Below are 24131 nucleotides of genomic sequence, written 5' to 3'. Positions count from 1 at the left end.
TGCTCCTTGTGTTTTGCTCCAGAGGGTTTTGCATGTAATCTCTTTTGGAGGAATTGCCACACCATCATCTCAGGCACAGCTGCTTGCTTTTATACATGAGGCAAAATTCTGAAGGGAGGTGGGAGTAGGGAGCTAATTCCCTTACAACAGGCACTAGGTATGATTATTATTATTTTGAAGCACTGCAGTAGGAAAATTTACCGATTCAAGAGAAGTCTTTAAGCAAGGATTGTTGGAAACAGTAGAAATCAGTGCTAATGGTTCAAATATGTAACTTCCATAACTAAAGAAGCAAGACTTCCTGGGAACTACAAATGTTCATTAGCCAAAACCTTTGCGAAAATTGATTTGGCTCTCACCAATGTTGCTCGTATTTAGAATGCTAGAACAAGAAAACAGATATTTGAGGATCATAAAGTGGTTTCAAGGGGGAAGCTTAAAACTGTGCATATTATATGTTTATAATATTACAGCTATACACTTGAGTTGTTGCAAAAAGTTCTCCACCCTACCAAGATAAGTTAGAATTAGAATTAGAATTATTTTTTTTATTGGCCAAGTGTGATTGGACACAAAAGGAATTTGTCTTGGTGCATTGGTCATATGCTCTCAGTGTACATAAAAGAAAAGATACTTTCATCAAGAATCAAGTTCTAAGCAAACTAAGTTTTAAGCAGCATAACGAAGACTATGGATAGCATATAAAAATGACCTACAGTATTCATGATGCAAATAAAATGTACGGATTTTTAATTTTTTTTAAACATTGCATTAAAATCAATACTTCAAAGGCACTGAACTGTTGGGGTCTTTTATTAAATAAATCAGCTTTTGATGTCTATACAGATCGGATGGATTCTTATAATGTAAATTAAATCAAAATATGATTGGATGATTTTGGTTTAGAATGTTGGATGAACCCTGCCATTATGGTTTAGAAAAAGAATCAACTGTGGCTTTATTCATGTAATTATGTGTAAACATGGACATTCTAACTTGGCATCTGAGCCTTGAAAAGTGTCCATTTAGGACCAAAATGTCAAAAAGCCTCCTTTCATATCTTTTTATTGTTAATCTCTATGAATTCTAGGACACCACTTCTTATGTGAGAAAAAAAGTTTCAGGAACATGGAAATCTCCATGAACTTAATTTAGATTAGCTGTAATACAAGCAAGCCTCCCTTTTATAGACTTATAAACATCTATATGGAACTCATATAATTCTTCCATGTTGTTAGATGCTCTTGTCCACACCAAGACATAGAAAGGTAGGAGATAAAAGTTCAAATTCTTATTCAGTCAAGAAAGATTCTGACTGTCCTGAGCAAACTGCTCATTTTTTGTTTGCTTACAAGGCAGCTGAGATGATTTAAAATGAAGAAATGATATAATGATATCGTAACACTAGAAGAGTTATAGAAATTTATACCTTGAGCTAAGCAAGTCTGATAGCTCAAAGACCTTAAGTTTTTCTACCAGATTTTACTCTGATTCAGTGAAAATTCCTGTCTCTAACTCATATCTCTATGAATGTTCTTTTTTCAAATATATAACTTTTCAAATTGCTTGAGTCATCTTCAGTTATTATTTATACAAAATGTGGCATTGAAGTACAAGGGGCTTTCTGATGCAGATACTTAACAGTTAATTTTTATGCCTGCATTAAGCCCAACTTTTATTTTCTAGAATAGATTTTTTTTACCAATGGCCTGAGTAGGCATTATCACAAAGTTGCAATTTATTTAATAAAAGAAAATTCTAGAATTTAGTGAGAATTAACTCTGCTACTTTTCACACACCTCATCCTTAGACTTTGAATGTCACTTGCTTTAAAAAATTCTTTCTCTTCTTTATTAAAAGGACAAAATGTTGGTGTAAGCTTGGCATATATATGTGTATGCATATGTCTTTGCATTTTGTATTCTTAGTTTTAAAAGTTGCCATGTACATTACCAGCTCTCTAGTAAAAGTGACAGACAGATGTGTCTGGCACTTCCAAATGCAGAGCTTCTTAGATGCAAACTTTATCACGTAATTTTTGCAGATTGCAGTTAAATTGTTTGTTTTTAACAAATATAGGACATTTATATCCAGAGGGAAAGAATACATAAACTTTATGAGGATGAACAAGCTATTTTTAAAAAACAAATCTTCATTAGGCTAGAACACTTTATGGTGACTTTTAAATTATGCATCTCAAACTAAATTACCATCAGTTTCAGTATCCTTTGGCAAAAGCAAAGTGTATGATCACACTTTTTGCATAGATATAGATCACTTTCCTGAACCCATGTCCCCAAGACGTGTTGGAATTGCAATTCCCAGAATTCTCAGCAGCACTGGCCATGTTGGTTGACAATTCTGAGTGTTGCAACTTCTGAACTAGGTTGGGCAAAGCAAATATATGAAAAATAATGATGGAAAGCTAGACAATACTACCAAATCAACAGCACTTCTTTCTCCTAAATTCAGAGGGTTGGGTAGTTAGGAAAGTCAGTAAGTTTTGATGGATATCAAGGGTTTATATTTTGGAATAAATTAATAGTACTGTTTTTTCAACTTTTAAAGCCCAAACAGCAGGACGGCTGTTTATCAGAGGAAACAACATATTTTCAAAAGAACTTTTCTGGATATTAAAGAACTAAAATAATACCCTTTTGGTTGGGTGAATAGTAGGGAGCCTTCTTTCCTGCTACCTTCACCTTATGGAATGCAACCTGTTTTGAGCCCTACACTTGCCTATCTTCAGAAACCAAGATTAAGACCTTCTTCAACTATTGGTAATATATCCTGATATTTTTACTGGATTTTAATAGTCTACATTTTAAATAGCCACATTACGTACTCAATAAGTAAAATGAAAGACAAAAACTTGAAAGGCTAAATAAGTAAACGAATAATGAAGTCTGCAGATTAATTACTCATAATCTACTCCTGCTTCCCAAGTGTACATCTTTTACCTTTTCTCCCACTTAATTTAAATCCTGAAGACAGGAGCCCTTTTTAATATAATCTAAATTATCTTCAAAGAAACTAGTAATATTATGTAGACCAGTGGTGAAATCTAAAATTTGTTACTACTGGTTCTGTGAACGTGGCTTGGTGTGAGGGGGTAATGTGACTGGGTGGGCGTGGCCATTTTTTTTTATTTTTAAAACAATTTTTTACATGTTAAACCATGTAAAAAATGCTTTCAAAAGGCTCTGACGATCCCAGCTGAGTTGCCTGATCATCAGAGGGTTTTTAAAAAACCCTCTGCCAATCAGGCAACTCAGCTGGGATCGTCAGAGCTTGGATTGTCAGAGCCATTTAAAAGAAAAGAACTTTTTTTTCTTTTAAATGGCTCTGACGATCCCAGCTGAGTTGCCTGATTGGCAGGCAACTCAGCTGGGATCGTCAGAGCTTGGCTCGTCAGAGGCATTTAAAAGAAAAAAAAGCCTCTGATGATCGCACGGCTCAGCTGGGCATGGGGGATGGGGGCAGGGATTTTTGCTACCGGTTCTCCGAACTGCCCACCACCATCGCTACCTACTTGCCCAAGCCGGTCCGGGAGCATTTCACCCTGATGTAGATAGGGTAAGAATCAAAATAGAGACCATGATGTGTTGTCATCTGCGGAGCTACAAAGGAATATAGGTAGTCCTTGACATTCATTTAGTGCTATTCAAAGTTGTAAGAGCACTGAAAAAAGTGACTCACACTTGGAAGACTAAATGTTCTCCCCCTGGTCACATGATCAAAATTTGGGCATGTATTTATAATAATTGCAGCATCCCAGGGTCATGAGATCACCATTTGTGACCTTCCCACCTGGCTTCTGACAAGCAAAGTCAATGAGAGGAAGCTGGATTCGCTTAATGACTGCTTTATTCACTTAACAACTGTACTAATTCACTTAACAACTCTGTCAACAAAGGTCATACAATCAGGTGTGATTCACTTAAGAACTGCCTTGCTTAGCAATGGGAATTCTGGTCCCAATTCTGCTTGTAATTTGAGGACTACCTATAGCGGGTCATCTATTTCACATAAGAATGGTCCAGTCAGTTGGCCCAATAATTGACTATGTGCCATACCAGGAAGTACTGTGAATTACCTAGAGTGAGGGTGGGCAGCCAAGCTGGCTCAGGAATTCTGGGAGTTGAAGTCCACAGGTTGTAAAAGAGCCACATTTGCCCATCCCGACCTAGGGTAAAGCAGCACATTAAAACACTACAAAATTCAATATAATATGGTTTGTTGAGGGAAGCTATATATAAATGAACTTTTATTGGGCAGCTACCCAGATTCTCCCCATATCTTGTGTAGACAGACCACTGGTTTTCATGTTAATATTTTTATCACCAAAGTTTGTCTGAGAGGTTTATATAAATTATTTCACACCACATTGAAAAATTGTGAAATTAGGTCTTCCAATAAAGTGTTCTCTAGTCAGAGTCTGCTGGTATACGTTGCTTGAGTAGTCAGGAAGATATAGATTTTGTGCTGAGTTTTAGGGAAAAAATTACTCTTGTATCATCTCCGTCATAACAAGCATATTAAGCTGGGATGTAAAAGCTCAGTAATACAGAGATGATTAGGAAATGTGCACCTATAAAAATACCATTGAGGATTTTAAAATAAGTGCATTATTTTGAACTTGAGAATGTTATCACTCTTGATTTTAACATTTTAAACAGGGGCTACAGTTCTGGCAGCCTGTGTCATTACAGCTGCTCATCTTATTAACAGCATAAACATACTTTTAGAAACACTCAAGGAAAATAACTGCAATTAGTGCTGACTGAATGAAATATGAACAACAAAATGTTATTCTGATTCATTTACTTCCATATGATGAAAAACATAACCTTCGGCACGATGAATCATCTTATGTTTAGTAATTAGAAAATTAATATCATGATTTAGTACCTCTTAACTAAGAGAGATTTTCATTTGGCAAATTTAGTAGCTTCATAATTTACTTTCAAATACCCTTTATTTTCTAATATAAGAAGAGGACTATGCACTCAGTTATATGTACTGCAACACAGCAGGTGATGTCATGAAAGATGTAAGTCATTTTCAGGAGTAAATTACTGCAAATCCAGTGAAAAAATATCACATCAATGTACATTCAGCTATATCTACAAACTAATTTAACCAGGCTACAAACACAGGGGGGTAGGGAGAGAGAGAGAAAGATTCATGCCCGGCTATTTAGTTCTAATTCACATAGACTACAGACATTTGACTTGCTGAGTATCCTTCTCTATTTTCTATAATCAAAGCCTTTTTGGTTAATTTTCCCTGCTTTTTTGGCAGATAGCTAGCTCCTCTCTTAAGGGAGCATCTTTTTCCTTTGCAGCTCCAGGAAAAATTGGCTCTTATTTTTATGAACATAATTTATCATCTTGCTATTCTTCTTGTTTCTGCCATTCAGAGATGAAAAAGAATCAGAAAAGGACTAAAAATTTAACAAGTATGTTTTCAAGCAATCATTCTAAAGTGGTGCACAGAATCTGAACATGTAAGCTGGAATAAATGTTAGGATAAGTTGACTTCATTTTTAAGTACTTTGAACGATTCTAGTAAACCACACAAAACTCAATAATTAAAGTTACTTTTTATCTTCTCTCATAGCTTTAGTCAATCTTGTGACACTTAATATTCTTCATTCATATAAAATTCATTAAAAGCTTGCATAGGAGAATATTTTAGGGATATTCCTGCAGAAGCAGCAAAATGTACATGGCTCTTGAATCAAGGATTATGAAGCAATTTGGTTCATTTTAAATTTATTTAGATGTTTGCCTTTTTAACACAGATATGAGTCATAGCGTATTTATACCTGAACTGATTCTGAAAAGGAAAATAAACCAAAATCTAAACGGATGATGTTTAATGGCAAATTGAGATATAGTGAGTTTAGGATATGTTCACAGGAAAATTGGGTTATTTTAGACACTGACAACAGATCTGTAAGGACAGCAATTTAGAACTGTTTTGGATAGTGACATATAGATTTAATAAATAAATACATTTTTAAAAATGAGGTGCTTCCAAATCAGCAGTCTTTAGGCCAGGGGTGTCAAACTCAATTTCATTGAGGGCCACATCTGGGTTGTGTTTGACCTCAAGGATGTGTGTGGCTGAGGTGGGCATGGCCAGCTTGTGGTGGCCTGGGCCGGATGCATTGTCTCCAATGGAGGAAGGCGAGACCAGGAAGAGGACCAAACCTCTGTCCTCCAGAGGAGCCTCGCTGTCCCTCTCAGGCCACATGAAGACCCCTGGAAGGTGGTGCAGGCTATCTAGAGCCTTAGGTAGAAGCCCCCCCAAGCTCCGTTTTCACTGGCAGAGGACTGCAGAAGGCCATTGCGGCCGGGAACAGAGCCCAGGAGGACCGCACATGGTCTTCCCAAGCTCCGTTTTTGCTGGCAGAGGCACCATGGGCTGGTCCTTTGCTGTTTCCAGGATGGCCCCGCGGGCCAGATCTAAGCACCCCGCAGGCTGGATCTGGCCTTGATCCTGTTCTAGACTATCAAAATAAAGGCATTCTTTGGCTATTTTCCCCTTGCTATTCTGTCCCAGAAAAATCAGAAGAATAAAAGAAAGTCAGAAAGAGAAGGCATTTATGGTCTCTTAAATACTCCTAAAAATCTGTAAGTGCCATGCTTCAGAGAAATTACCCTTAACCAGAACCACTCAACATCAAGACAATACAAGGCACTACAGAACAAAAGTTCTCTTTGTTCTGCACACTATTGAAACCAGCAAAATGTATGTGGAGCTGACTTAGCATTTTTCTTCTTGAAGGTTTCTTTTCTACCATTTGCTCTATTGTTTCTCAGTTCCTTCAATTTCCTCTTATTTAAGCCAGTAAATTCTCCACCACTCTATTATTGTTTGCCATTATTTCTTTTTCTACAGTTTTTGTACCTCCCTGTCTAATCTCACTGCATTCTTATAAAAGACCATAACAAACATGATACAGTCTGAGAAATAAAGCCAAAATAGACCATAATCCAGGCTGATTATACAAATATTTTACTATGAATTAGGACGCATGTCAACTTCTTCTAAAACCTCACTGCTGCATTTTCTGCACAGAAAGTAACTCAATCTTTTACAATCCACGTGGCTTTCTTTCTTTCTTTTATTCTCCTTACTTCAATTTCTTTGACAGCATAACTAGGTCAAATATGGCTCATTCTGAAGTCATTGTTCCAGAGTCAAACTGTACTTGGGTTCAGCTCCAGCTCTGTGACTTGCAGTTTTATTCCATTTGGGAAGTAACTATGTCACCCCTGTAGATATTTCTAATTTTAGAATGCTAAAGTGCATTGAAAGTATACTTCTATTGGAAAGGCAATGCATTTTTAATGTAAATACAGAAAAACTCTGAAATTATATATTTTTTCTAGCACAGTGATTTCACCCGAGATCTGCCTGTGAAGTAGAAGCTAAGAATTTCCCTTAAAGCTAGAGAAATCTTTTTTTTTTTTAAAGGCCAAAATAGGCAGAATTTTAGAAATTGCAAACATTTATTTTTATCATTCTTTCCTATATTTTTTTGGCTTGTGATTTCATTATAATCTTTATCACTATGCGAAAGACAATACTATAAAACTAAAATTTAAATGTTTTAAGAGTTCAGCGATAATTCTGTGCTCCAGTAAGTGCTGGTGCACCGATCTACACATCGCTCCTGCATGTTTGAAAGCTAGGCGAGCTACTTTTAATGGCATCTCCCACTCCATGGAATTAGGCAGGCCCAAGTGCACAAGGATAACCTCCCAGCAGAAGAAATACTTTCAGAAGTGCTGCAAAAGAACTCAAAAGGAATGGCTTTCAATGGGAGCACTTTGGTGGCAATTTAGTTTAGCTAATCCAATCTCAGGAAAACAGATCTACTGAACTACTGAACAGAACTACTGAAGTTCCCAAGTTCAAGCAAAAATGTTTACATATTCAGCAAGCCAAATCCAGACATCTAACTTCCATTCCTTGAAAGAAACAGCATGTCCAGTTACTTTTAAAAGTATAACATATATTTATTCATAATCTCACATTTTGCATTATATATGCATTATCAAGGCAATGGAAACAGTTAACATCACCACTTTCTAGTGTGTGGTGAAAAAAGTTCTATACATATAAAAAGAAAAACAACACGCACTTCCTTTCATGATTAAGTAAGATAAGGTGGGAAGCAGTCCAGCAGTTATTTCAAAAATTTACAACAGGGACAAGAGCATGTTGAAGGGGCACGGGGAAAAAGAAATGGATGTGGCTATGGCACTGTACATTTCTTCATAGCAATAATATTCAGAGATTCTATATATAAAAAGCATTAATATACAAGATGAGACGTGGTGGCACAGTGGTTAGAATGCAGCATTGCAGGCTAATTCAGTTTACTGCTAGGAGTTCGATCCTGACCGAATCAAGGTTGATGTAGCCTTTCATTCTGACTCTGTAAACCACTTAGAAAGGGCTATAAAGCACTATGAAGTGATATATAAATCTAAGTGCTATTGCTATCTGTAGTTACCACCACAAAAAAATGATACTAGCAAGATCCTTATTTAAGAAAGGCTGTAGCCAACTTCTGCTTGGGAACAGGGAAGTTGTTTACATGGAAGGAAAGAAGACATGAATACAGGCTGGGCCAGATCATTTGATCGGGATGGTATTATAACTGCTAGTTACACTCCTTTGGTACAAAACAGGAGCAATTAAAAAAAAATCACACCTCATTTAATAAATAGAGCAAAGTCACTGGTCTGAAAAACAAAACAAAAAAAATCTTACTAAATCAGAATCCAAGCTAACACCAAGACTGTTGCTAATAAATAAAAGACCTTTGGGAAGAGTGCTGAGTATACACCAGATCTATTTTCAGCCTGCATCAGCAGCTGCTACCCCTGGATCACATCTTTATTCATACCCCAACACTATACGTAATCACTGGAGTGCTGCAACCAGTAAGATAATGAAAGAGCCCAGCATAAATCTGTTCTTGAGTGGAATGCTAAATGAGAAAAATAATACAAAAAGGGGAGGGGGGAAATAAACCACATTTTCAAGTCATTAAGAAGAAAGACTTTGACATATGAAGTGTTGCAGCCATTAATAGCACTTATCATATAGAGTGGAGACAAAGAGACAGATTAATCAAACTGACAGAACCGGGACATTTTATGCTAATGTGGTCTCTTGGGTTTTCGTTTGTATTCCTCTGTGCCTGAAAAACTGATACTATTACAGGGGAGGAAACTGGAAAAACAACATGCAACAGATCATAAAAATTCATATGACACACAGCAATACTAAAAGTATTGAAAAATCAAGTGTGGGGACCAGGGCAGAGGAACTGCTTGTGATAAGGACACAAACATGTTTAGGAGTGCTTTCTTATTCATATCTAACAACAGTTTCTCTCATTCCATGTCTGAATCACTGAAAAGACAAAGGAAGGCAAGGGATCTGCTGGTCAAAAAGATGTACTGGGAGGAAATGATAAGGCAGTTTTACTTATATCAATCATCTCATACTCTATAATAAAGGAAAGTTGTTAAAGAGTTTTGTTAGTGTTGTGTTTTGAGAGCTAAAGAAGGCCATAAGAGAGAGGTAATGTAATTGTTTTGTGTACAAGAAGTGCCAGGCTCCAATGCCACTGTCTAGGAAACTAGTAAAGACTTCTTCCAAAAAAATAAAATAAAAAAATAATAATAATAATCTCATAAAGTAGTCATCAGAAAGAACAAACAATAAAATGAACTAGCTGAATCAATCATTTAATTTTGCATAAAACAGCATCCTCTATAGTTTGTACTTCAAAAAGCAAGAAAGGAAGTGAAAAGCAGTGCCAATAATGATCTGATATGACAAAGTGATAACATCTGGATTTACTGTCCTCTAAAGCAGGGGTCCCCAACCCCCGGGCCATTATTGGGCAGTGGCCTATTTAGAACTGGGCCGTGCGAGCTGTGCAGCATGTGTGTGTATGCACTGGCCCGCTGCTTGCACAATTTGAGCTGCGCACGCTGGCCCAGTTCCCCTTTCCTCCCTCACCCGGCTGCCAAGTCGCAAAGGTTGGGGACCGCTGCTCTAAAGGTTTCAGACTGTGATACCCATAATCCCTTGTTATTGTCCAAGTTGGTGGAGCGGGGCACTGGGAATTAAATTCTAAAATATCTCAGGAGGAATAGATCGCGCCCACTTGATCACATCAGTGGGATTTTAGACCATGCACTGCATTTGCTGTTTTTTTTTTTTTAAAAGCTAAAGTTGAACTTCAAAATCCGCAATAAGTCATGTGCCCCCACTGATTTTCATTGTATGTCATACTTATCCAATCTTTGAACAAAACAAAATATACACCTTCAGAGAGTTGAGCTTTATTGCTTTCACTTGAAGTATTGATGGAGGCAAACTGCCATTCTCCAAAGGCAAAGGGGGGAAGGCAAGTAAAAGTAAGAATGAGCACCTGTCAAGTTAGTAGCGGGTTAAACAAATGGCGAAGACCTCAGTAAGCAATTGCTGCAGGCGCATGATAGAATTATATTATGTTAAGTCTGTAATATCAGCATCTAGCTGTAGCTAGTAACTACAGTAAACTATGAGTGGCCTCAGGACTCATGCGGCTTCCAGCTCTCTGGAAATATCAAGTATATTTGTTCTTCTGATCACTACTGGTAAAAATAGATGATACTATTCCCCATCACCGAGAGATGAAAAGCATGAAATTTGTTGGGTAAAACCTATAATAATTTAAAATATCTAAAAAAGAATCTCCCTAAATCAATTCCACTTGGCATCATGGCCCTCATATAGGTTCATACAGGTAGGTGTTTGGGAAAACATGTTTTGCGGTATTTACGGTATATTCTACAATCATAGTTTGTATGTTCAGGATTCAAGGCTGGAATTAAAAAGATTTTAAAGAATACAGATGAATGAGACTCAAGAAAATCACTGCCAATCAGAATACATAATGCTCTCCATGGAGAAAGAGAGTAAGGTCCTTAGCCTATTTAGCTCTCTTGTAAAAAATATACATGTATCTGAGACTATGTTGTATGTAGGACTTCCTAATTTATATTTAGCCTTCTGCCTTCCCCTGCTTCTCAACATTTCCAGTCTTCCAGTGTATTTGTAATATCTTGAAATTAGGATTCATAGCTGCCCTATGGACAATTACTGTGCTTTAATTCAATTAGCAGCTGAGTTAAAGCAGCTTAAGTTGAGCTGGCAGCTTAAGTGTAGTTTTTCCTATGACTGCATTCTCACATCGACATTTTTACCTAAGAACCACTAATACGCGTTAACAGAAATTGAGCTGTTATTTCTCTTTCCCAAAGATATTATATCTCTGCCCTGGATCTATGTTGTGCTTCCCTATATATATATCACAAGGGATCTTGCTGAAGCATGGAAAGAAGAGTGGATATGACTGGGCAGATTAGTCTTGTTAGTACTATTCAGCATCAATATATTATTAATTTTAAGGTTTGCTACTTTAAACTAGGGGTGTCAAACTTGCAACCAGCGTCACGCACTGGCCACGCCCACCCCGGTTTAGCGAAGGGGGAAAAAGTTGTGATACGTTATGTGACGACGACGTGATGACGCAAATTTGACACCTTTGCTTTAAACGAATAGGAAAAACTGTGGCAAAGAATACAATTTCCAGATTGCCCAGACTGCAGAAATTCACAGAACAGGAAAAACTGAACCTGCTCCTTTGATTGCTGTCCAATGTCTGACACTAAGAAACATACCTTGTAATTTATAATGAAACAAGTCAGTTTGTGGAGAAAATACTTTTTCTATCTCAAATCAACTGCAATTAATTTCACACAATAAATATGAGCCTGATGATGAAAGAGATTAGAGGGAGTGATTGTTGTGATTCAGAGCAGGATGTCAGCAAAGAGTTTGGCAGAATGGCCTCACATGGCTATTTAAAGATCAAGCTGGAAAAAGATGGGACGTTCCCCATAGCATCGTTAAATGCAAAGTTTAATATTAGTGAATTGCACTCAAACCATTGAGCGTGCAGTCTCAAGTAACTTTCTCCAACTTGGGGCCGCTTTAGATGTATGGACTTTATCTCTCAGGATTGTCAGTAATGGCTCTGCTGAATGGCTGAGAAATTCTGTGCTACATTGTGATATTTTTCCAATCTCATGCATGATAGTAAACTTGTACACTATCATAACCTCAAAATTGTGTTATTTTCTAAATCAAACAGTTTTCCCAATAGAAGAATTCTAGCACGATGATTATTATATTGATAAAGCACTATTTTAATATATTTTGTTTTTCATATGTTGAATTCGTAGCTTTCAGGAAGCTGAACTTTCTTAAGTTCAGAATGGAACTGTGAAACTCTGCATGGCAATTATGTTTAAAATAATGTTACTTTTGGATGACACTTCACAGAGAAAATGAAGCTTTAATTGAAAAGGCATATGAAGTCTCAACATCTTTTTTTCCAGCATATCTTAGTGAAAGTTGATTTTCAGCCCCCCATAAACAAGAGTAAATATAAATTCTGACTGAATAATATACTCAGATTCTTAAGAATTGCTTTAAAAAAGTCAGTCCAAGCACTGTTGAAATATAACATACTGTGCAATTAATTCATCCCACTAATTTATAATTAATATTCTAAAAGGGATAATAAAATATATTGACACGTTTTACATGTACTTGTTTATTGACTGCCTCCTTTAATGACTGTTCAAAATTATGAATGTAAAAAAAAAAAAGCTTTGTGACAAATTGTTACATTTACCACTCTAGTCACATGGTCATCATTGGGCATACTGCAATGGCTCCATATTTATGGTTGTTCCGAAGTCTCATAGGTACATGATCACTATTTGTGTGCTTCACAAGCTTTTGACAAGTAGTGTTAAGAAGAATGTGGAAATAAAGTCACACATTTTGCTTAATGACCAAAGGGGAAGTGAAGTCGTAAGCCTGTCATGGTTATGTGATTTTCAGCTTAGAGATCACAGCACTTAGGGATGCATTTGCCAGTCTCATTTGTGGTCACCTAAACTAGGACTATATGCAGATACAATCCAAGTGCACAATGATGCATGGAACAAAGGCACTGTATGTGACATGATAGGAGTATATTCAATTGGGCATGGTATTGAATGTATGAATACAGGTTTTTTTCTGTCTCTCATAATGTTAGAACTCAGGGTCAATCGTTAAACTAAACTTGGAATGGTTCAGGTCTGATTAAACAATAGATAAATTATGAAACTCACTGTAATTAGATGTGATGAATAGCAATTTATACTTTATCAAAAGGCAATTGGAAAAAATTAGCCTATGAAAAGCTATTTGTTTTTACTGGTTTTTAAATATCTTTGGGGTCACAAGCAACGTATTTTAAATGCCAGTGCTAGGTAACAATGACTTCTAGCACGCCTGTCCATGCTTGTAAATTCCAAAATGGATCTGGTTGATCACAATGGAACAGACATGCTATAGTGCCATAATGGCGAACCTATGGCTCGCATGCCAGAGGTGGCACGCAGAGTCCTCTCTGTGGGCACACATGCAGAGGCCAGCTTCTCTTCCGGGTTCTGTTGCATGCACCGGAACTCAGAAGACTCAAGTGCATTGGGGAGAGAAGGAATAAATGCCTTAGCTTCCCAAGTGTCATTCTCGTATTGAAGAGATAACTCACTCTACTGGAATGCTGCTTTGATTGACAAAGGCTCTTCAAGCTATAATGGTGGAAAATCAACGTACTTAATTTTATGAAGAGCTTTCGTGGATAAAGTTTTTAATTGCAGACAGTTTCGAAATGCAAAAACATAGTGGTTAGTGCTTATTGTAAATAACACTACAATTGCATGGGGATTATTACTTCTCATTATCTGTGTGTGTCTGTTGACACACTCTAAAGCTACATTAGCAGATGTTTATTAAACCACCTAGAACTTTTTTTTCTCATTCAAGCCAGGTGTCATTCATCCTGTATTAACGTGATTGAGTTTCCTTCCTAAAAGTACTTCCCTCTGATAGGATTTATCTTATTTAATTTGGGCATTTCTCCACATTGTCAAGTTTATTTGGAATCTGGCTTTTATTAGGCACGGGTACTTCCACCGCACACTGTTTGCATGCCTCAATCTCTCACAATATAGTCAGAAAGTGATTTGTTATCATCTTCACTTTTGTAGAACTGAAAGCACTAGAGCAAAGAATACCAAAAGCCAATTAAGGTTTCCTCTATCTGCCTAGCAGGGAGAGCACAAAGGATGCTATTTAATCAGTTTTCCTGCTCCAAATGACTGCAGATCCTACAGTAATAAAAATTCTCTCAACCTCCAACTCAATACAAAAAGAAAGTAAATTTTATTTTATAGTGCTTTATCTATAGAATGTGTTTGGCACACATTTAATGCATTTATCTGGGTACTTGCAAAACAAAACAAAACAAAAACCCCTGATTGAGCACCAGGAGGGAAGCAAAACTGCTGGTATGCAATTATTTCACCATTACAGCTTGCAAGAAATTTTAAATTCAGGAGGAGGAATTATAGTGACATGCCAGCAGTTTTGTAACCAGATGCTTCTCCCAATACATATAATCCTGATTATGTATTGTGCAATGATTGAAGCAGGCTAGGGAATAGATATATAGTAAACAATGCTTATAAACTGGCACAAGGAACAGTGAAGTCCTGTATCAGGAGAGGGAGAAATAATAGCGGTTTTCTTGAGTCTAGGAGCAAAATAGACTTTAGAAAACTTTATATTTTACAGAAAACAGCATCTTTGTTTTGATTTGAAACAAATCAGCAGAGCACCCCACCCCCAAAAAACTTGAGCTCCAAAACTCAGCTGATAGTTTGCTTTTATATACAGCAAGTTGAGAATTGGTATAAACTCTTAAGCAGAGATGAATAATCTCATCTAGTAAGAAATGGTCACAGCTTTTTTATAGCTTACTTCAGACATGTTTGGACTATTATCCTTATTGTTCTTGAAGACAGCTACAAAACACGGCTCTTTGGGAGAGCATATGGAGACAGACCATCATAATATCCTGAATAGGTTGGTTGTAATTAGCTGTTACTTAATTATTAGGAAGTTGTATACTACTCAGAGTCAGGGGTCTTACAGAGGCCCCCATATTGGAGAGAACTCAAAATAATTTGTCAAGGAGGATGCTGGGGGTAAACAATTCCACTCTGGCGGCAGCCGTCGCAGCTGAATTGGGACATTTTTCACTGCACACCTACACAATTACTAGGGCGGTAGCCTACTGGCTAAAAATGACTCAGATGGAAGCCAGCAGACTTCCCAAAATCTGCCTAGAGGAACAGCAGATTTCAAATCCTCAAAGGTATTCCTGGCTAACTCGGCTGTCAGAAATATTGAATCGATATGGCATAGGGTTCCCGTTGTGTGACACACTGAAGCAAGTTAAACAACGGATTAAAGATATACATGGGCAAATGGACATGGCAACTCTTTCAACTAATCACTCCCTTAAGCTTCTGACAGCAATTAAAACAACTTTTACCCTGGAAAAATATTTACATCTAGAAATGCCATCAGTGGAGAGAGAGCTATTTGTCAAGTTTAGATTTGAACTTATAGATACCAACGTCAAATTCGGCCGTTACCGGAAAATCCCATATGACGAAAGAACATGTATATGTGGGGAAAACGTTGTGGAGGATACAGCGCATATAATATTTGAATGTAGGTTGTATGAGGAAATAAGAAAACAATATCTGTCCCCAATTATAGATAAATTTCCCCACTGGAATGTAAGGCATAAATTATCATTTCTATTGAAAGCAGACTCTCCTCCCCTGGTAAGGGCTATTACTCGCTATCTTAAAAGGATGACAGCAATATGAGCCAGTTATATCGAAAATAATTTCATTGATTGTAAGAAAGATGAGCTGAGTTAGAGAGGAGCTATCTTATTTGGGTTATCTAGTTTTGGAAATCTAGTTATTGAACTTCGATATTGTTAAATTTTAAATGTCATATATCATATATTTCAGACTGTTATTTCTGTAACTGTCTGTTTTATCTTTTTCTTTTTCTTTTTTTTTTGAAAAGGCCTTTGGGCTATTCAATAAAAAAAAGGAACTACTCAGAGTCAGTTGACCGGAGCGGCATATAAATCTAAATATATATAAATACAGGTAGTCCTCGACTTAAGAGCACACCTGAACCTAACATTTCTGTTGCTAAATGAATTTTGCCTCATTTTACCATCTTTCTTGCTACAGTTGTTAAGTGAGCAGTTGTTAAGTTAGTTATACAGTTGTTAAGTGAATCTGGTTGACTTTGCTTATCAGAAGGACACCAAAAGTGGCCACATGACCCTGGGACTCTGCAACCATCATAAATAGGATTCTGATCAGGGGTGGGTTCTAATGTTTTTTACTACCGGTTCTGTGGGCGTGGCTTATTTTGTGGGCATGGCTTGATGATCATGTGACAATTCTTTAGGATTTAGCAGAGGTACTGGTCTACCAGGCTTTTAACTGCTTGCAGAGCTGTACCGGTCTACCCATTTGTTTTTGGAGGCACCGGTCTACTCATTTGTTTTTGGAGGCACCGGTCTACCACCACACTGCCTTTTAACACTGATCAGCTGTAGGGCAGCCTTTTGAAGCCCCACGGCAAGAGTTTAAACAGTTTTTTTCCTTCTAACTGATCAGCTGGGACTCGGGAGGCAGCAATAGATTGGGGGTGGGGCCAAATAAAAGGTAAGAATAACGCGGAGGGGGGGCGGGAGAGCCCAGCTCCAGAACAAAGAGAACCGGTTCGGTGACGTCATATCATCACTGCTACTGGCTCAGCCGAACCGGGCCGAACCCACCACTGATTCTTATCATGTGACCATGGGGATACTGAAACAGCTGCAAGTATGAAAAACGGCCATAAGTCACTTTTTTAGTGCCGTTGAACTTCAAACAGCCAGTAAATGAACTGTTGTAAATCGAGGATTACTTGTACGTGTGCATAAAAAAGTCCTTAAAACTTTAGGAGTATCCCTTCAATTCCTCTACCTAAGCTTTTTGTAAAAAATGCTAGACAGCAATGAAAACCAAGCCAAAACCCTGACCCACCTGTCACTTGGGCTAAAGATAATTAGTTAGTTCTTAATAGCAGCATTGACACTTAACAGCAGTATTAATTCATCAACAAGATCAAGCTTTATTATGTGATCACCTATTTGGCTTGCTTATTGTCCTACATCTGCCTTAAATGCAATCTGGACCTTCTCCCCCAACACCCGGTCAATCTTACCATCTATGGCTCTAATCTGCATTCTTTTGCAATAAAAGTCAACATGGGAGGTAAGTATACAATAGTGTTTTGTCTTGACACACAGGCAAATTGGGAGAGAAAGGGATTGCCAAGCAGCTGGTCTTTTGGGTTGCCAGATTGCAGACAGGGGTGTGAGATGGGTGTAACATTTCAAAAGTTACAACATGAGGAAGAGTTCCCTAGCATGTGGTAGGCTACAATATAAAGCATGAAGAAGAGCCGTGGTGGCGCAATGGTTAAAATTCAGTATTGCAGGCTAATTCTGCCGACTGCCAGGAGTTCGATTCTGACTGGCTTGAGGCTGATTCATTCTTCCATCCTTCCAATGGATGGATGGTACAATGAGGGCCCAGATTGTTGGGGCAATATGCTGACTCTGTAAACTGCTTGCCTTAGAGAGAGCTGTAAAGCACTATGAAGTGGTATAGAAGTCTAAATGCTATTGCTATTTTATATAAACGAATTGTGAAATCTTGGGATGACTTATGTCATTTTGCTCTTAGGCAGTGATGCTTTCTTTCCCAAATTCTCATAGAGCAACTGCTTCATCATTCCCTTGTAGAACTGTGCTTGGTAACCATAGCCCTCTGATTAATTAGCAGGTCATATCTTCTTCACCTTCTGAAGGAAAGAATGCCTGCCTTCTTTCAGCCTGAGAGCAGTTCATTTCTGCTCCTTTGCTAATGAACCACTTTTATGTGGACAGTGGTTTATTAGCTTGTACCTGAATGACCCAAGACTATTACTTGCAATGGAGCTAATTCCTTTTGTCTGACTCTGTCAAGAGCAGGGGAAAATGAACCTAGTGTTATCTCCTTCCACTCAGCTTTCAACTCACTATGACTAATGCAGCTTTGCTTTAATTGGCAAAGGGAAGACAATCCAATGACTCAGACACCACTATAAACAGTACTGACTATTTCTAAAGTAAAAGTACCATGGCACCACAAATGACTCAATCATTTCCTAAGAATTATTACTTATAGCGATGAAGCCACATTAATTAGATAATGGCTGGCTGCCAACTAATATTGGCATGACCTACTATATCCTTGGCTCACAGCCATGCATGTCTTTCTATCACATTTTTTTCCTCTCTGGTAATCTAGATGGGAAGTGGGAAATATTCCCAATTGCTACTTTAATTCTTATCATGAATGAAAAGATTAATTAGAATGTCTTGTCAAAAGGAATGGGTTCCACATGTAAATAAAGAAAAATGAAATGGAACAGAGATCAAATGAAGACTATAATTTTAATATTCTTAGAAAATGACTGATTTGAATTTAACAGGGCTCAATTTCAGCACGCATTTAGAAAAGGATTCCTCCTTTTCCATGTGCACAAGAGTGTTGTAAAATCATGAATCCACTTTTTTAAGGAGAAGGAAGTAGACCAAGATACATACCATGTATTTTTAAAATACAAGATTAGGGTTTTATAAGAGACTTAGATTTCAATCTTATCCAGCATGTAACTCCCATAGAATTAAATAGAATAACTGCATTTTATATGCCTAATTGGGTCCGCATCCAACTAGCAAGACTAGCATAAAATATTAATTTATTGCATGTCCTTAAGGATTAATGCATTTAATATTTCTTATCACTTTTGTATTACAATAATCTTATGACCTTCGGTTTTATTCTGCAGCTAAGACAATAAATCTTGTCAAGAAATGGAAAGGAGTTAATTGTGACTGAGATCACCTTTATCAACTTGAAGGAGACACAACTTTGCTAGTAGCGATACTTCTGATGAGTACTTTGTGATTTGTTTAAAGTGACAATTCATATCTGAACTGGGATATGAAAAGGCTGGGATATGAAAAAACTCACTAATCCAGTTTAAAAGGAGCTTTGGTCAAAATATTTTGAGATCACAAAAAAATTAAAAGAGCTTCCTATCCATAATCATCATAAAAGGCCAAGTAACAGAATTATTATTAGCTGAATAACAAAAACGAATAAACAGAGATCAATCTTTAAAAAACTACTGTAAAAAGACCAACACAATCTACACGTGGTCCAGCCTCATTCAATGGAAGCCTTGCTGAGTGCCTTCTTCTCTTTTCTAGGTCTTCTACAGAGAAATGCCTACTGATAGCAAGTATACAGTGTTTACAACCTTCTTATTCCAAGTCATATTGCCAAAATCCAGAGGATGTCATTATGGAAACTGGATTGAGGATCTTTCACCTGTTTTTTTGGTATGACATAACATGTTCAACTTTGATTCTAGCATTAGAGAGGATCTTTCTGACTTTGGACAACAGATTGGACAAGAAGTGATGGTCTTTTTGACCCTTAACATAATATTATATGCAATAATAGCTATTGCAGGTAGAGAACTAAGTTAGAGGCAGGATGCACAACTAGAAAAACTAAAAAAAAAGATGGCAAATGCATGAATGAGAGTAGAAAGAAATTATGGTAGGAGAATCTTCAGATGGTTTTGGTGGGAAGAAATCCTGGTGTATTTCCAGATCTTTGGTATTAATTGACTATGCTGACACACATTGCATAATCTATTTTTCCACATAAAGTAAATTCTTGGATAAAAATGAACAAATGCATAATACTAAATTTACATAATTTACATATATGGTTACACCCTATTAAGATTGCAACTTTAGAAATCAGATGCAATGTATTTCATGTCATAAAAATATTTTTAATTAATTGGGAGTTTGATAACATGCTGATCTTTAGTGTGCCTGGCCTATTTAATTATTGAATCTGTCAACACATGAAGCCTATTGGGAGGAATATAAAAGATACCTTACATTATGTACTTTTCAAGCAAAGAAGCTTAAGCAAGCATTCTTTCAAATATTTTCAAGTATTATGCAATTACATACAGCCAAGCAAAAGTGTCCCAGTGACCCTCTCTTAACCTGACCAATCTGGGCTTGCAAACTCTTTTCCTTGACAGAGTACTGAACTTGGAAAAAGAATTTGCTGAGTGCACTGTTCTCTTTGATGTTTTGTATTAAATGTTTTCCCTTTCCCCTAATTCCTCTTGTCCAATCTGGGAAGTTATTTTTCAAGGCAGAATTTACAAAGCACTGAGTAAATTACACCTGCACAATAGTCAATTTCAACCCCAAATCTTAGCAAGCCACCTCTTTCCTTTAGCAATGCACCCAGGTACAAAAACATCCCAAGGGATCCCAGCACTTTGGTAGGGTAAAAATGTTTTTGTGTGTTTAAAGTCTCACGGAGGTCTTTCAAAGGAAAACTGAACTAGTGAAGCAGAATTAATCATCCTGCTTCTGGTTTAGCTTTGAGATGCTTTCTTCCCTAAAGCGCACAGCAATTTGGTTTAGGGTGGTCATGTTTTTACATGTTCTTTTTAAAGCACTGGACGAAGGATTCACTCCGTCCATTGTGCTGCTTGGACCTCTTCCTGCTTTCCCTCTTCCTTCCTTCTCGTTTGATGTTTCCTTGCTCCTGGCAGGCTGTTTCCTTTTGCTTTTGCTCTCTAACCCTGGAGACCCAAGGGTGCTTGTTTCAGCATCGCATCCCACTCTCCTTCTCAGGATTAACACACCCTCCAGCAGAGTCTGATTTGAGCAACATGCAGAGCTTTGGGAATTATATTTAAAAACCTTCAGGTTTATCTGATTCCTAAGCAGTTGGGCACAAAAGAGAGCAGCTTGTTTTCTCTCCTAGCTACCCAGTTTGAAAGGCTGTTTTTCAAGTGACTGATGAACAATGGCATACTATACCTCTTCTGGCAGGCTGACAACCAGGTCATTTTCTGTCTGCCCGACTAACACCTGCAAGAAGTATTCGCTGCATGCAGCCAGCACAGCCCGGTGGGCTCGGAATTCTTTGCCCTCCACAATCAAAGTCACGTCACAGAGAATATCCTGCTTCCGTTGGTCATTGAGGCATAGGAGGATATTGGTACAATGGACTGTTGACTCATACACATACATGGGGGATTCAGTCTTCTCATCCACAGACATTCCGTTCACACCCTAAAATAGAAGCAACAAACAATAAGGGAGAGATAGAGGGCCAAAGTGAGTTATTACAGTGCTTGCAAAAAAAAAAAAAAAATCAAAAGGAAGATTACATCATGATTTCTGCACCCTGCATAGTTGAGCCAGCTCTCTGCAGAACTGCTGATCAGCATTTTAATTCTTAGCTGCAACAAAGAATTCAAGAAATCTCTCTCTCTCTCTAGAAAGACAATTGCATTATAGGCTTTTTACTCAACCCACTTAGTTGGTTTTTTTTTCTTCTCCACAGCGCTGAATGAGAGGGATGGAGTTTAAGAAATGTTGAAGGCTATTATTAAACACCGTTTTAATAGTATAAGCTGCCTGGAGAAAAAAGAGGATAGGATAAAATCTTTGTAAAACAAGAGTTTTCAACCTATCGTTTTCTGGTATTTTAGAATTACCAGCGCTTAGTGGCATTACAGGAAACTGTGGTTGAAATTTTCAACATTACTGTAGGTCTCCAATTTCAAGGGCAAGTTGGTTGTGGATTTTTGCATTCAAAACACAGATTCCACCCCTTAAAATGACACATGAGCCGCTCACATCTTATTATACTGATTCAGATAGAGAAGCCAACAGAATTATGATATAACTATGCTTAAAACCCTAAAATACAGCTTGCAAAGATTATCTCAGTTATCTTATATAAAATCTGAAAAGTAGAGCTGCAATTATTCAGTGGGGCTAATGGAGGAGGCCTGAGGGTTAGTGGTTTGTGTAACTACATCTTGAGAGTTTGTAGGAGATGAAAGTTGAATTGGGAACTTCCTGGCCCAGACCAAATGCATTTAGGCATTGCACTGAAACACATACTTACATGGAAATAAGCATCCCTGAAATTCTATGATATTTAGGCTGAAGTAGACCTGAAATGTACTTCTAAATGCAGAACTTTAATAGAAATAAATACAGGTAGTCCTTGACTTATGACCACAATTGAGCCCCAGAATTTATGTTGCTAAGTAAGAATTTTGTTAAGTGAGTTTTGCCCCATTTTACGACTTTTCTTGCAACGTTTGTTAAGTGAATCACTGTAGTTGTTAAATTAGTAACACGGTTGTTAAGTGAATCTGGCTTCCCCATTGACTTTACTTGTTGGGAGGTCGCAAAAGAGAATCGCAGGACTCTAGGACATAAATATGAGCCAGCCGTCAAGCATCCAAATGTAAATCACGTGACCATGGGGATGCTGCAATGGTCATAATTGTGAAAAATGGTCATAAATCACTTTCTTCAGTGCCAATGAATGGTCACTAAATGAACTGTTGTAAGTCGAGGACTACCTGTACTTCAATAGAAATAAATGCCAGTCACTGGATATAAACTTATAAGCAAGTCTGTGATACTGACAAAAGAACAAAATAATAGGAGACAGATCTTAAGAAGGAGGCAAGACTGTAGCGTGGCAAATATATATAACATTTAAAAGCTTTACAAAAGAAATATAGCATAAGTATTATTCAAGTACATGTATTAGGAAACATCTAATGTAGTAATATGCTGCTTTTAAAAAACGGGCATTTTTTAAACAGGCATCTCCCCATATTCAGGGGAGTGAATAAATGTGTATTGCAGTGCCATGATACAATCTCCACCCTTTTAATACTTGCTTTGTGACACTGCATGCACACACACAAGAACTAGAGCTTTTATCACATCATTTCGTACAATGAAATCTCAGTTTGCTGGGGACACTTGTAAAGCGCAATTGTGTTCTTGATTGTTTCACTGTACTTTGTCTATATAAAATAATATAAAAAGGCTAGATAATTTCCCTCAAAGAAACATTAGGCAGATAAAACATTAAGCAGAACAGATCATGAATTATTTGGAAAGGTCTTTATGAAACTGAAACCAACTAGGTAAAAGATATTAGCCTAATTGAAACTTAGGGAAACTACCATTTGCTTAAATTTAAAAAAATTATGAATTGGACATGGCCTGGAAAAATCAGGCTTATTTGTTTTACTCTTATAGCTCTATTGTCTTATTTTATAATAATATTAAAATAGATCCTATTTTTTTAAAATGGAGTAAGACTATTTAAAACTATTGCATCATCCTTGTGACTGTTTTCTTCTCTGCACCCTGGCAAAATGATTGATACAGGGAAGCTTCCCTATTTGCAAGATAACTACCATAAAAGGCATAATCAGTTACAAATACTGCCTTAACAAAATGCAACTGACACTTCTTCTAATTGTCTTTCTTCCTTCAAAAAATTCCAAACACCCTGCTTAGCTTTGTCTTTTTCCCAGGAAATTAGAAAGCATCAGCCTGAAGCCATTCATCATTTTTATTTCCAAAGAAATTATTTAGAGCCAAGCCCGTTCATGGAAATAAAGGTAATGCTGGAAGGCTAGCAACATAGGAAGAGGAGGAGGAGAAGGCTTTGATAAAGATGTGTAGGGAATGCTTTTCAAATTTGCAGATATTAAACTGGATGGGGTAGCAAACAGAAAACAGAAAATAACATTCAAAACTACCTTATTAGGTTAGAAAAATGCACTGAAAGTATTTGAATAAAATTTAGTTAAGTCAGACAGACACTTGCGAAACGAAAGACAAATGTCTGTAACAGGAATTTGGCTTGGTAATAGCAACATCTTCTACTTGTAGCAATAGCACTTAGACTCATATACCGCTTCACAGTGCTTTTACAGCCCTCTCTAAGTGGTTTACCGAGTCAGCATACTGCCCCCCAACAATCTGGGTCCTCATTTTACTGACCTCGGAAGGATGGAAGGCTGAGCCAACCTTGAGCCTGGTGAGATTCGAACTGCCAAATTGTAGGCAGCCGGCA

The 24131-nt window shown here is 37.3% G+C and overlaps 1 protein-coding gene across 1 annotated transcript in view; it reads right to left on the bottom strand.

Moving 5' to 3' along the window:
• Positions 1–21295, bottom strand: part of BACH2 (BTB domain and CNC homolog 2) — a 38800-nt gene extending 17505 nt beyond the window's left edge. Inside the window, exon 1 of the mRNA XM_070953956.1 lies at positions 21047–21295. Within this exon, the coding sequence (XP_070810057.1) occupies positions 21047–21289 (243 nt within the window). The 5' untranslated portion in view covers positions 21290–21295. The remainder of the gene's footprint in view (positions 1–21046) is intronic.
• Positions 21296–24131: the final 2836 nt, after the last annotated feature.

This window comes from Pituophis catenifer, unplaced genomic scaffold (genome assembly GCF_029215685.1).
Source record: "Pituophis catenifer annectens isolate HBS135680 unplaced genomic scaffold, rPitCat1.0.hap2 SCAF_1, whole genome shotgun sequence".
Classification (NCBI taxonomy): domain Eukaryota; kingdom Metazoa; phylum Chordata; class Lepidosauria; order Squamata; family Colubridae; genus Pituophis; species Pituophis catenifer.
Note: the sequence above shows the minus strand (reverse complement) of the source record. Positions and strands in the feature narration are given on the sequence as shown.